Source organism: Schistocerca americana, chromosome 3 (assembly GCF_021461395.2).
Source record: "Schistocerca americana isolate TAMUIC-IGC-003095 chromosome 3, iqSchAmer2.1, whole genome shotgun sequence".
Classification (NCBI taxonomy): domain Eukaryota; kingdom Metazoa; phylum Arthropoda; class Insecta; order Orthoptera; family Acrididae; genus Schistocerca; species Schistocerca americana.
Genome location: NC_060121.1, coordinates 232,794,427 through 232,810,580, shown reverse-complemented (window position 1 = coordinate 232,810,580; position 16,154 = coordinate 232,794,427). Strand labels below are relative to the sequence as shown.

Here is a 16,154-nt window from a genome sequence, read left to right as displayed (position 1 = left end):
CATGTTCAGAAATGTAAAATTTTGCACTTCAAAAAACTAAAAATACATGTTATCCTATGACTATAATATTAATGAGCCACTGTTGGAATCGGTCAACTCATACAAATACCAGGGTGTAACACTTTGTAAGGACATGAAATGGAATGATCACATAGTTGTGCATAAAGCAGGTGGTAGACTTTGGTTTATTGGTAGAATACTGGAGAAGTGCAATCAATCTACAAAGAAGATTGCTTAAAAATAACTTGTGCAACTCTTACTCAAATGTGTGGGACCCATAACAAATAGGACTAATAATAATGATAATGGCGTGTGATGAGGGCCTCCTGTCAGGTAGACCGCTCGCCTAGTACAAGTCTTTCGATTTGACGCCACTCCGGCGACTTGTACATCGATGGGGATAGGACTAACAGGGGATATTGAATGTATAGAGAGAAGGGCAGTGTGAATAGCCACAGGTTTGTCAGATCTGTGGCAGAGTGTTATAGAGATACTGAAGAAACTGAACTGAAAGACTCTTTGCTAAAGAAGTCTATTAACAAAGTTTTAAAAACTGGCTTTAAATGATAACTCCAGGAATATACATACATCAAAAAAAGTTTTGCATCACCCCAGTTCCCAGAACTCCTGAAGATAGGTGTTGACTGTGGATATTGTATCACAGACACAGTCCCTTTGACTGTTCATAGATGTCACTAAACCCGCCCAAAGATGTAAACAACCATGCATGAGCAGCACCTATTAGATGAAAGGAGTTGGACAGCCGATCAGTTCCAGTCATTCCACCAGGAAGGAGGTACACGGCTTGTCTTGTCTGTAGTTCAACCATGCCTAGATGGTCAGTTCTGTGCTTCAATCATGTCTGCACTCTTACTTTGTACCAGGAAGGGCTCTCAACATTGGAAGTGTAGAGGTGACTCAGAGTGAACCAAAATGATGTTGTTTGGACATGGAGGAGATACAGAGAGACAGGAACTGTTGATGACATGCCTCGCTCAGGCTGCCCAAGGGTTACTACTGTAGTGGATGACCACTACCTAATGGATTATGGCTTCGAGGAACCCTGACAGCAATGCACCACATTGAATAGTGCTTTCCGTGCAGCCACTGGATGTCATGTTATGACTCAAACTGAGCACAGTAGGCTGAATGATGCACAACTTCACTTCTGATGTCCATGGCGATGTCCATCTTTGCAACCACAACATCATGCAGTGCAGTACAGATGGGCCCAACAACATGCTGAATGCGCTGCTCAGGATTGGCATCACATTCTCTCCACCGATGAGTGTCGCATATGCCTTCAAACAGACAATCATCAGAGACAATTTGGAGGCAACTCGGGCAGGCTGAACACCTTAGACACACTAACCAGTGAGTGCAGGGAGTTGGAGTTTCCCTGCTGTGATGGGGTGGCATTATGTATGGCCGACGTACGCCGCTGGTGGCCATGGAAGGCGCCATAATGGCTGTACAATTCGTGACAGCTATCCTCCAGCCAATAGTGCAACCATATTGGCAGTGTATTGGCAAGGCATTGATCTTCATGGATGACAATTCGCGCCCCTATCATGCACATCTTGTGAATGACTTCCTTCAGGATAACATCACTCAATTGGAGTAGCCAACATGTTCTCCAGACATGAACCTATCGAACATGCCTGGGATGGATTGAAAAGGGATGTTTATGGGTGACATGACCCACCAACCACTCTGAGGGATCTATGCTGAATCACCATTTAGAATTGGGACAATCTGGCCCAACAGTGCCTTGATGAACTTGTGGATAGTATGCCATGATGAATATAGGCATTCATCAATGTAAGAGGACGTGCTATTGGATATCAGAGGTACCGATAGGTACAGCAATCTGGACTACAGCCTCTAAAGGTCTCACTGTATGGTGGTACAACATGCAATTTGTGGTTTTCATGAACAATAAAAAGGGCAGAAATGATGTTTATGTTGATCTCTATTCCATTTTACATACAGGTTCCGGAACTCTTGGAACTGAGGTGATGCAAAACTCTTTTTTGATGTGTGTATTACAACCCTCCATATATCACTCATATAGGGATTGTGAGATAAGATTAGAATAATTATTGCATGTGTAGAGCCATTTGAACAATCATTCTTCCTATGCTCCCTCTGTGAATGGAATAGGAAGAAACTCTAGTAACTGGTACAATGGGATATACCCTCTGCCATGCACCTCATGGTGCTTTGCACACTACAGCTGTAGATGTAACGTACAGGATAGAGCAGCATTGAGAAATGTCTCAAACTAGTCCTTCAACTGAAGACCAACAACACTAACAAATACACATATTCCGTCACACAAAATTGAGGTCCTTTGAATTTAATAATATTTTTGAAATAATCAGTCTATAATTGTTTTGAAGTAATGCTGCTGCTGTCCAAATGTACAAATTTTGCTAACAGATCTGTGATGACCAAGGTTTACACAAAATTCCCTTTTGACTTCAGCAGTGGGCTGTAAAAATCATGGCACACATTTCTTCCAGTTTTGTTGGGACGATGTTTTGCATGAAACCTTAATGCTGGTTAATGGACATATCAATCTTTTGATATAAATCACATGTTCATGTAGGAAATCGGTGTGATAAGGTATCCAGAATAACACTTGTGGATGAGAGAATGAAATTGTGTTATATTGTTACAAATAGTGCAGATAGTTATACAGACATGTCAGCAAAAGTCAGATAAAAAACAGATTAGACCACTCTTTCATAGCAAAGATGAAATACCTCACCAAAGAAAACTAGTCACTCTAAGATGATGCGTGTACATTCAATATTTATCAGTATGAAGTCCCCACATTAGCCATACTGCCCTCACTTTTTTGGAATTTTCTTAAAGCTGTAGTATTCCTCCACCTTGTCAAGCTTCTTTTTTCAGCCTGTAATGAGCATAAATAAGATAGATATACTCAATAGTTTCTTCAAATGCCTACCTTTGGTTGTTTAATGTTCAAGGTCTACCATGGGGCTGATGATTGTAGGAGGGAAAAAATCCTGGAGATTTAGATATGTGTAGATTCTCACTTCATCCATCTTTTTGCTTCACCAACTTCAAGACTAAATTGGCATGTTGCTCTGTCTTAATGCTTAATAATAATGTTTGTATGTTTGACTCTGCTTTCACTACTTTGTTGAAATTAATTTGGAATTATTTCATGATGGCGTGTGCCAGCTTGGAGATTTCAAGACTTGGTGGCTGTCATGATAAAGTACAGGGTACTATAAAGTTCTTGCTGGGAGGTATTTGAGTTCAAAATTGAATTCCACAGTGACAGAGCTTGCCTTTTCAGTCACTTATGCATTGATTTATAGTACATCCAGAAAATAATAACTAAATTTCTAAAAACTTGAGAGTACTGTGATCACTTGGCACTCAGTCATGGTGTATTTACTTTCCAGTACTATCAGCTTATGAAAGCTATTGTTTTATGTTCAACATTTACATTAATCCCACACAGCTAATAGACCACTTTCCAGTCCTGTAGTTGCTACTGATACTGAGGTAAAAATCTGCTGACAATCATATGGTAGAGAATCAGGCTCTCACATTATTGTGATTTTATTTGTCCTAGTACCTCATTCTGCTCATTGTGTCATAAACAGTGTTCATTTATATTCAGTACTTCATCAGTGCTATAATATTTGATGATAAGCCATCCATGAATCTTCTATGAAAACAATATGCTTCTGCAGAGACTTCAAAATTTTACGTGTCTGGCAGATCTAAATCATAGTAACATTTTATTTATACTCTCCAGGTGCTCTACCCACACATCTTTCAAAATATTTTTGTAGTACACTTCCAGGTACTTGATTTAATAACTGCATGAACACCGGATTGGCAACAGTTTGAACTGGTGGCACTGTTTCCAGTACAGAAATGCTGTGCATTTTTCTATTTCTTTTGACCGTTTGTTGCTGATAGTTGTTAGTGAGGTTGAAACGGATCTATTACTTTATTCCTTTGAAATTCTGCAATAGTCCTACATTTTTAAGATGATATCTCTGTGACACTTATTCTCTTGATAATGTTGATGGTGATTATTATGTTCACCCTCTCTTTTCGCTACATGCAGGAAGACTTTAAAGCTGCTTCCTGATCACTTCATATTCCCATTTTTCAACGCCATATTATGTCTTGCACTGCAATGCTGTTCTTTGCAAGTAGTTGTGGATAAATTTTTATTAAACATGGTTCATGTTTCCATACATCCCTCCTGCATTCAAGATTCTTCAATAATCCAGTTGTTGATGCTAATGCTTCTGTGTATTTGGCAGTATGTGGTCAGACCCTTTCCCACACTGACAGGCACTCATGTAATGCGTCTATTTTATGTTGTACATTTCCATCTGTCCCTTCCTCTGCTAGCATCCTCTCTGTGTCTGCAAGAGTCAAACCATATTCATGAATGGCGTCTTCTGATTCTGTACTTACTACAATCATCCTCAATTGCACATCACTCACTTCATTGTTTATTCAACTTGCATACCCTTTGAATTCTAATTTCCTTCAAACATCTGGCTACTCACCTTGTTATTGCTGCTATTTACCAAAAATCATAAATCTGTCACTTATTTTTTATTTACTCATGTCAGAAGTGTGATAAATATTTACAATAAAATATAAACATGATTAAATAACCATATGTACATAGATTACAGAAAATAAATTAGCAAGACAAAGGAATTGACAAAGTCTGCATTCAGATAACTTTTCTCTGGCAAGCAATAGATCTTTTTCTGAGCATGAAAATGGGTAGAGAGGGCTTCAGCACACATGGCTAAATACTTGTTCTTGGCCACAGACTTGCTGTTCCCTGATGTGAAATCCTATTACTTAAGCAATGACTTTGCCCTGCTGACACCAGTTCTTATTTGGTTAAGGGACCTCCAAACATTGCAGTCCTCACTGCAGCCAGTCAGATGATATTCACATGACTCCATCCAATCTTGATGCTTAGATTTTCACAATGAAAGTGTTGCCTTACATGGAAGTACTTCCAAAGGCTTTGATGTGTGGAGGAATTTTCTGATTTCAGCCTAGGTTGAAAATGTTGCTGGCCAAACAGTGGGTGAGCTCCAACATATGTTTTCAATCTGGTGCTGATTCACACCTACTCGTTCCTGTCCTGGCTGATTTTCCTATGCAATAGGCATTTTATTGTTTACAGTTATTAACCATGTTTGTAATCACTGTCTGTTAATTACACATTAATATGACCACATGCACCTTTCTTCAGGTATGCTGTTCAATATGCTAGTCTTATTCTGTCTATTAATCTTTAATAGTCTGCATGTTCATGCCATAGCTAACTAGAAATGTGACTGGCTCCCAACCCACTAATAGAAGACCCCTTGTTGTTCGCAGTTTAACCATGCTCAACAATAACATTTCAAATACTTTATTATTAATGTCTGACTACCAGTTGAAGTCAAGAGTGATTCTCATATCCACTCATTCATTTATCATGTTTTATGATCCCATCAAGAATTAGAACTCTCTCAGGAATATTGAATGAGTCAATGTATACATTAATAAAGACAAATGATTCGTAGAAACTTAATCTTTACATTATATTAACAATAAAATATAACTATACAAATTATTACTGTATGTGCTTGTGCCTGCTAAATTTAACCCAATAAGTTAGAATGATAAATCCTACTTTGAAAAAAGCTCCTGCTTTCTCATTTGGATTAAATAACTGTAGTTATCTTTTATTGGCAGCTTACTACACTAGTGACTATTAAAATTGCTACACCACATAGATGACATGCTACAGACATGAAGTTTAACCGACAGGAAGAAGATGCTGTGATGTGCAAATGATAAACTTTTCAGAGCATTCACACAAGGTTGGTGCTGGTGGCGGCACCTACAACGTGCTGACATGAGGAAAGTTTCCAACCGATTTCCCATACACAAACAGCAGTTGACTGGCATTGCCTGGTGAAACGTTGTTGTGATGCCTCGTGTAAGGAGCAGAAATGCGTACCGTTATGTTTCTGACTTTGATAAAGGTCGGATTGTAGACTATTGTGATTGCGGTTTATCGTACCGCAACATTGCTGTTCGTGTTGGTTGAGATCCAATGACTGTTAGCAGAATATGGAATCAGTGGGTTAAGGAGGGTAATACGGAACGCCGTGCTGGATCCCAACGTCCTCGTATCACTAGCAGTCGAGACGATGGCATCTTATCTGCATGGCAGTAATGGATCGTGCAGCCACGTCTTGATCCCTGAGTCAACAGATGGGGATGTTTGCAAGACAACAACCATCTGCACACGACGACATTTGCAGCAGCATGGACTATCAGCTCGGAGACCATGGCTGCGTTTACCCTTGATGCTGCATCACAGACAGGAGCACCTGCGATGGTGTGCTTAACAACAAACCTGGGTGCACGGATGGCAAAATGTCATTTTTTTTCGGATGAATCCATGTTCTGTTTACAGCATCATGATGGTCGCATCCGTGTTCGGTGACATCGTGGTGAACGTACAGTGGAAGTGTGTATTCGTCATTGCCATACTCGCGTATCACCTGGTGTGATGGTATGGGGTGCCATTGGTTACATGTCTCGGTCACCTCTTGTTCACATTTACGGTACTTTGAACAGTGGACATTACATTTCAGATGTGTTACGACCTGTGGCTCTACCATTCATTTGATCCCTGTGAAACCCTACATTTCAGCAGGATAATGCACAACTGCATGTTGCAGGTCCTGTATAGGCCTTTCTGGATACAGAAAATGTTCGACTGCTGCCCTGGCCAGTACATTCTCCAGATCTCTCACCAATTGAAAACGTCTGGTCAATGGTGGCCGAGCAACTGGCTCATCACAATACGCCAGTCACTACTCTTGATGAACTGTGGGATCATGTTGAAGCTGCATGGGCAGCTGTACCTGTACACACCATCCAAGCTCTGTTTGACTCAATGCCGAGGCGTATCGAGGCCGGTATTACGGCCAGAGGTGGTTGTTCTGAATACTGATTTCTCAGGATCTATGCACCCAAATTGCATGAAAATGTAATCACATGTCAGTTCTAGTATAATATATTTGTCAAATGAATACTCGTTCATCTTCTGCATTTCTTCTTGGTGTAGCAATTTTAATGGCCAGTAGTGTATTTTCGAGGAAAATAATTATATACATCTATAAATACAGAAACTTTTTAAATGCATCACTACTTTTGTACACTGTTAAAAATGAACAATGCTGCTTCCAATGCACCTTAACAACCTTTTCAGTCTTTGAATTCAGACAAGTGGCTAATAAGGTTGTGTTTTTATAGTGGTCTTCAACCCAAAGACTGGTTTGATACAGCTCTCCACACTTTAGTTTGAACATAAGACTTGTAAGCTTCCCCCCCCCCCCCCCCCCCCCTTCCCCCCACACATACATACACACTCTCTTCTCTTCACTTCCTTTACCAAATAGACAATTCGATGATGTATTAGATTCGTCTTGTCAACCAATTCTTTCTTCTAGCCATGATGTGCCATAAAACTCTTTGTTCAATTTAGTTCAGTACCTCCTCATTAGTTATCACTCTAGATGGGTATCTAATCATCAGCATCCATATGTAGCACTACATTTCAAAAGCTTCTATTCTCCTCTTGCCTGAACTGTCACTTCTGTGACAAGCCACACTCCAGCCAAACACATTATTTATTTACAAAGAAAAAAACTGGACTGTGAACAAATTAATGCCCCTTTACATCTTCTTGGTATTTATTGTGGAATTCTTCCACTCCACCATAAACAATAACAAAACTCACAAACACATCTAAAACATCCTCCTCCTCCTGCCTCTGCAGCTCATGTGTATATTTTTTAACAATCAAGTAAACAAAACAGTAATTATTAAAGTTGCCAATTATGAGATTTACACTTAAAAAGTTAATTACAAAAGTTCTTGCTGCATTAGCTTTACAAAAAATAAATTGCCAAATTGATACATAGTGTTGTAGCTGTGTATTTCATGATTTACTGTGAAAATAATCTTTTATATCTGATCCAGTAATGCAAAATATGGAATATTGATTTTCTTCTTAATTACAAATTGGCTGTCCTGGATAATATTTTCATGAATTCCAGACATATTTTGTGATAGTCTCATTAAGCTGGTTTTTTATGAAGTAAACAGATTTTGAGAAAATATGAAAATATTATACCTATTTACAGTATGTTTTGTAAGTTTATAATTAAAAGCATAATTGATAACTTTCTAGTACTGTGGTTTTACGTGGAATAAATTACCAAATTAACACATAATAAAGATTAACTTGGATTTTGCAACGTTTTTGTGCAAAATAGTATTTTACGTCAGCTCCAATAATGCAAAATGTTATGTTAATTTTCTTTTTAATATCAATTCAGATTTTGTAGCTAGGATTTTTTTGAGCCCCAAATATGATCATTACATGTTATTTTAATTATCAAATTATGAAAACATGCTGTTTGTTTGGAATTTGTTATGAGAAATTATTTTTGAAATACTACTCTGTTACTTGATAAAATACGCAAAACTTTACAGGTGTCATTAATGTTGCATTCTGCCAAATAGTTTGTGGCAATACGCTTATGTAGAATATACAGAGATGTGAGATGTTTGGTATCTGGTTATATACTAATGTGTGATTCTGTAATATTCAATTGATTTATGTGGTTTATCCCATTATGATGTCCTTCTGAGGAATTGCACCAAATTCTGTTCAATTGGTGCCTAAGATTGTCAACATCCCAACCTCGCTGTAAGGCTTTGCCCATAATAGTCCAAACATTCTCAGTTGGGGAGAGATCTGGTGACATTGCTGGCCAAGTAGGATTTGGCAAGCATGAAGACAAGCGGTAGAAACCCTTGTCATATGTGGTAAGGCATTATGTATGTAAGGTCTGGATGGCTTGCCATGAAGGGCAACAAAATAGGGTGTACAATATCAGTGACACAGCAATGGGCTGTAAGGGTGCTGCAGTTGACAACCAGAGGGGCCCTGCTATGAAAAGGAAAGGCACCTCAGACGATTACTCCTCAGACTTTTGTCAGGTGACAGTCAGAATGGTATCCCACCACTGTCAAGGACATCTCTAGATACCCCTTTGGAATGGAGTGTGTCTGTAGAAAGGTGCAAATGTCAAATGTCTGACTGGATTACTGAATATGAAGTCATTGATGACTGGTCGGATATCCAATTCATCCAAAACATCTTGGTGGCCATGAAGAACAGCCAAGTTGTTCAGTCACTTCTGTCCCTTTGCTGATTGGAGAATCATCGACAGTACGAATACAAAATGACACTTGTTCGTGAATCGAAGAATCACTTGTTTTGTCAACCATAATAGAAAAATTTTCAGTTTTTTTATTGAAGCCAATACCTTTCTTAACACAGACTTTCCTAGTAATCAATGATCTCATTTTGAATATCATGGGATGTCCACTTATACCCCCAATGCCCTAACCAATCTTTAAACTCAGGTACGTCATTCTTTCAGAGTTCCAACAATTGAAAAAAAAAATTGAGTTTACATCCTTGTGCCCTCTAATTGTTAGTCCTTGTCAGCATAGAAATTGCATGGTAGTAAAAATTGTCTCAAGGGCTAAATGGCCTTTCTTCATATCACTATCTAACTGTTCTGTGGGGTAGCCATGCGATCTAAGGCACCTTGTCTCGGTTCGCGCAGCTCCCCCCGTTGGACGTTTGAGTCCTCCCTTTGGCTTGGGTGTGTGTGTTGTCCTTAGTATAAGTTAGTTTAAGTTAGATTAAGTAGTGTGTAAGCTTAGGGACCGATAACCTCAGTAGTTTGGTTACATAGAACTTACCACAAATTTCCAAATTTCCTGTTCATTCAATTGGGAGGCCACACTTTGGTTGGTGATAGAATTTAGTTTCAGAACACCTTCTTTATGCGTTAACATATTTTCATGAAGACAGAATTTTTGCAAAGCCTTTTTCCAGTTAGAAAACACTACAGAAGTAAATGCATCTTCCGTTTTTGAAGAAAATTGTAACAGATTTTTAGCATCTGCCTCTTTGCAGGTTTTGCAAGAACTTTTTTGGTAGATGGTTCATATTCTTCCTACATATACACTCCTGGAAATGGAAAAAAGAACACATTGACACCGGTGTGTCAGACCCATCATACTTGCTCCGGACACTGCGAGAGGGCTGTACAGGCAATGATCACACGCACGGCACAGCGGACACACCAGGAACCGCGGTGTTGGCCGTCGAATGGCGCTAGCTGCGCAGCATTTGTGCACCGCCACCGTCAGTGTCAGCCAGTTTGCCGTGGCATACGGAGCTCCATCGCAGTCTTTAACACTGGTAGCATGCCGCGACAGCGTGGACGTGAACCGTATGTGCAGTTGACGGACTTTGAGCGAGGGCGTATAGTGGGCATGCGGGAGGCCGGGTGGACGTACTGCCGAATTGCTCAACACGTGGGGCGTGAGGTCTCCACAGTACATCGATGTTGTCGCCAGTGGTCAGCGGAAGGTGCACGTGCCCGTCGACCTGGGACCGGACCGCAGCGACGCACGGATGCACGCCAAGACCGTAGGATCCTACGCAGTGCCGTAGGGGACCGCACCGCCACTTCCCAGCAAATTAGGGACACTGTTGCTCCTGGGGTATCGGCGAGGACCATTCGCAACCGTCTCCATGAAGCTGGGCTACGGTCCCGCACACCGTTAGGCCGTCTTCCGCTCACGCCCCAACATCGTGCAGCCCGCCTCCAGTGGTGTCGCGACAGGCGTGAATGGAGGGACGAATGGAGACGTGTCGTCTTCAGCGATGAGAGTCGCTTCTGCCTTGGTGCCAATGATGGTCGTATGCGTGTTTGGCGCCGTGCAGGTGAGCGCCACAATCAGGACTGCATACGACCGAGGCACACAGGGCCAACACCTGGCATCATGGTGTGGGGAGCGATCTCCTACACTGGCCGTACACCACTGGTGATCGTCGAGGGGACACTGAATAGTGCACGGTACATTCAAACCGTCATCAAACCCATCGTTCTACCATTCCTAGACCGGCAAGGGAACTTGCTGTTCCAACAGGACAATGCACGTCCGCATGTATCCCGTGCCACCCAACGTGCTCTAGAAGGTGTAAGTCAACTACCCTGGCCAGCAAGATCTCCGGATCTGTCCCCCATTGAGCATGTTTGGGATTGGATGAAGCGTCGTCTCACGTGGTCTGCACGTCCAGCACGAACGCTGGTCCAACTGAGGCGCCAGGTGGAAATGGCATGGCAAGCCGTTCCACAGGACTACATCCAGCATCTCTACGATCGTCTCCATGGGAGAATAGCAGCCTGCATTGCTGCGAAAGGTGGATATACACTGTACTAGTGCCGACATTGTGCATGCTCTGTTGCCTGTGTCTATGTGCCTGTGGTTCTGTCAGTGTGATCATGTGATGTATCTGACCCCAGGAATGTGTCAATAAAGTTTCCCCTTCCTGGGACAATGAATTCACGGTGTTCTTATTTCAATTTCCAGGAGTGTATTTGATCAACCAAGACTTCTGAAATTATCTTCCCTTACCAGAAAGTTTAGGTTTTGTCTTTGAATGGTTCTCGCCTGAAGATGACAAAGCAACTGACAACACAGTAACTGTTGGAGGCTTACTTGCAGTATCATCAGCTTCCAAGCACAACTTTTTGGTAATAAATTTATCCATTGTAAACTTAATTCACAATACACTAAGAGACTAAAGTAAATGAATAAAATATAGTCATATAAAATAGTCCACTAAACACTAAAGTTGGAACACTAAACATTCTGCAGCATGCACTGAACAAAACTATCCACACTGAATGACTGCGACAGCAGGGTGGGCTTTATATAGTCGCAGTGTCACAATGTCTTGAAACATCAAGGTGATGTGAGGAGGAGGGTTTCAGGTGCTTCTGCTTCAGTTCTTTTGATGTTTTGTGGCTGCAGCACTGGCCTGCCAGCGCCAGACTTTACTCGAAGGTTCGCACACTGGGACAAATTCTAAGTGTGCCTGCAGCACTGCAACACTATCATGATTCACGCCACTCATTTTCAGTTAACCTGCTTACTACTGTAATAATTATTTGTTTTAACTCATTACTGCATGTATTTCGAAAGGTAACTATTGTCAAACAAGGAAAATAAAAATTTCAACATAATTTCGTGATTTTACAAAGCATAATATTACTAATAATTTTCTTAAATTATTGGGGGGGGGGCCTCTGCCCCCTAAACAAATTTTTGAGGGGGCTCTGGCCCCCTCCGGCCCCATGGAGTTGGTGCCTGTGTTGTTTATAGGTATGTACTAAGTTTCGAGTTTCTTGAATTCTTGTGGTTTTAACTGTCTGCACTTGAATACACTTATGCTACGATCCTGATGGTGCAGGGCTGTTGAACTTCATCGTCATTTCAATCTTGAGAATGCTGGGATTGAAATATTTCAACTTGCATGAACTTTTATAAATAAACAGTAGGAGTTCCTTCTATAAGAATCTCCATATATAGGTTCAAAATGCAAATACTTTGTCTATTCAAAACTTTACAAGATAGGAAACAACACATAAGAGTGTATATTATAGTTTGAAAGATTGTAAATGAATAAATATCAAATATGCTGCTTCTGTTTCTGCATGGATCTCTCACAGTATTGTTATGCTGTGGGTATTTGTTATGGACCCACCTCATTAGTCCATCCTGGGGTCATGATACATGGTATGTGCTCCTAGTAGCGACACAGGTACTTAGTCCTGTTGAATTACTACAGTCGACATCCCACATTGAAGACAACTGGTGTTCCTCTGTATACTCATTACATGTTAAGTTACATAACAAGGCCTCCATACAATTATACAATTATAATTACTAAATCACCACATTGCTTAAATCATCATTCATTGGTTAGGTAGATGTAAGGTTACACATCAGTCTGTCAGAGTGATAAGTAACATCACAAGCTATACATCTTGAATCTGACATTACCTAACACTGTATACCATATACTTTTACTTGCTTAAGTGTGCTGTTTGCTATGTGATCCATATATATTTTGTAAAGTAAGCTGTAAGGAAAAAATCTCAAATATAATCACATTATCTCTTTGGCAGGTGATGAACTTGATTATGGATGGACAACTCATAATTCTTTAGGTGGAAGTTTAACACTATTTTGCAATTTGAAATGCAAGGAGAGACTAGCATCTTGCTACTTTATTCGTCTATACGATCAGGTACTCTTGGAAGATAAATGAACTTGTGTGTATATACTGCACTTACACGTTTCCAGGAACAATATATATGTAGAAAAAAATTGATCAAACATTTATACTGTCTGGAAGCAGACATTGCAGATCATAAGTTATAAAATAAAGCAAAGGAGAAAAGCGTTAAGACCAATATGACAACGTTATTGCCGTTTAGTAGTCATGGGATGAAATGTAAAAAATTGTGTAGAACTATTTGGGTAAAGAGTACCAGGTAAGTAGAATTTTTAAGTAAGAAAGAGGGTTCAGTGATGTCACATGTGATGTTGACACATGTGGTTTCAGTTGACAGTGAGGGAGGTGGGGGGGGGGGGGGGGGGGGGGCTGAGCAAGCAGCAGTTTTGACTTGAAGCTCATTTATACTATTGAGAATGATATCAAGAATGTAACTGAGAATGCTCCTTACACAACTGTGAAGACCATGGCACTCTTTGTGTAGTCCAACAATTCCTGATTGAAGAGTGATGTCAAATGTGTTAATGCAAAGCTTGGAGAGACTCTTAGAAGAGGGGCCATTCACATATGGGTGTGAGTGATGCATTTCTTCTGAAAGGCAGAGCTGCAAAGTAAATATAGTTACAGCTGAAAATAGCTACTAACAAAGCAAAATGCAAATCCATGATTATGAAAGAACACTCATTTGGTGCCTTCCATCACAAAATAAGGAGTAGTTTTGTAAATAATACAGATAAACTTATTGGAAATCTACTAAATTGAACAATATTAACTGAGAGATACAACATAATGTTATCCTATTTCAGAATCAGTAACAGAAAATGGAGAAAGATAAAACACACAAAAAGTGTAGTTAAGTCGCATACCCTGCTGATTAATGAATACTGTATTGAAAACATATTTGAATGCAATAATTATTGTTCTGCAAACACAGAAACTAGTAGTACTACTGACAGCTTAAGGTTGCAAACAGGAAACACCTAATGTTTAACCAAGCAGTTAGAGAGAGTGCTAATGAGATTATGTAAACTTGACTAAAGACCTTTCTACCCCTTGTGTTTAATGGTATTAACTGAGCATGAATATACAGGGGTGAAGTGAAATTCACACATGTGGGCTTCGCAGTGCGACTCTTGACATGCCAGCGATAAAAAATTCTTTCTCATAAAATTTCGTCTGGCGAGTACATCTAGCAGGAAAGGGACATTAAAGAGTGGCACTCTGCAACACTGTAACCACATGTATGGTAACTACCTCTGTTAGCACATATTAGTTGTTCTGTACAGTTGGTGCAGTGGGTAGAGTTTTGGGTTAGCATCCAGGAGATTGAAGGTTCAATCCTGTGTTGGGGCGCATTTTTATTTTTTTTAATTTTCTAATTTCTTACTGACATTTCCTACTTTAATAAACACTGTTTCTTAGGTCACATGTATCCTAAATTTATAACATTTTGTAATGCTGAACATACGAAATATGTGGTTAGACAGATAAGAAATAGATAGTTGAAACAAGTGACCTGTCATAGGACAGAATAACTTTGAAAACAATATCAGAGAAGGAAAGTTGCTACTCACCATATAGTGGAGATACTGAGTCATGATAGGCACAATAAAAAGATTCACACACTCATAGCTTTCGGCCATTAAACCTTTGTCAGCAGTAGACACACACACGCACACACACACACACACACACACGCACACACACACGCACACACACACACACACACACACACACACACACACACACACACACACACACATACACACCTGCGCGCGCGCAAACCAAACTTGCACACACGTCTGCAGTCTCAGAGAGCTGAAACTGCACTGCCTGCAGATAGTTTGAGAGGAATACATGATACCTTTGTGAAGTTAACAGTCAGGCAACATGTAGTGGCCCAAATACCTGTTGCCCAATATTTCAGCCCAGACATTGATACCAATGTGAACTTGATATCCACAGTCGTGAATGACGTGCAGGTTAATTCTACACCAATGGTTAGCATTGTGCATATTGAATACACCCTCATGAGTGAATGCTACTTCATCTGACCGAGTGATGGTGTTCACAAAGTCATCGTTGGCTTCCTGTTGTTGTTGGAACCATTCACAGAATTTCATCCATTGATGGCAATCAGCAGGATGCAGGTGTTGCATGAAAGCTTAATGATAGGGGTGCAGCCCATGCTCGTGCAGCACGTTAACAACTGTGCATTGCAGGACACTCAGCTGACTTGCTGTGCTATTCGTACATCACTGAGGTTATTGTTGTATGACCTCTGGAACAGCCTCCTCAGTAGCTGGAGTATGGCGAGTCCATGGACGACCTCTGTCACATGATGGTGGAGGGAGAGAACCTGGCTCCCGAAGGCACAACTCCAGGTTACAAAACACATTTTTATCTGGATGGCTTTGACGAGGATATCTAACAGCATAGTCACAAGCGGCAACACAACCCCTGTTATCAGATGAACCAAGGACCAGAAGTGCATTCACATATTCATCATTTGTGTATATGTCTGCCACACTGGTTTAGAGGTTTACAATGAGAAAATTTGATATGTGTACGCATGTGCATTGGAGTCTGTCACAGGCATGGTTCTCCATTCGCAAATAGTCCCTGTCCGGTGCACAGCGCATACAGTAGAAACATGCCATCAGTCCAGTGCACTGTTCCATCTAATGCGCATTGCCCTCTGACAGATATTGTTCTGTATGATTCATCCTGACACCGCTAATTGTGTAACTGTGAAATTTTCGGTTCCAAATTACACTGTTTCCCTAATGGTAATATATGTGATGTTTCCATAATCCCATAGATAAAATAATAATAATAATAATAATAATGCAATGAGATACGTACTGAACAGCATGTTGTTACCAGA

General features: G+C 40.4%; 1 protein-coding gene across 1 annotated transcript in view; it reads left to right on the top strand.

The window, feature by feature from the left end:
- Nucleotides 1-16,154, top strand: part of LOC124605275 — a 177,710-nt gene that overhangs the window by 69,559 nt on the left and 91,997 nt on the right. The window contains exon 5 of the mRNA XM_047136845.1: nucleotides 13,158-13,279. Within this exon, the coding sequence (XP_046992801.1) occupies nucleotides 13,158-13,279 (122 nt within the window). The remainder of the gene's footprint in view (nucleotides 1-13,157; nucleotides 13,280-16,154) is intronic.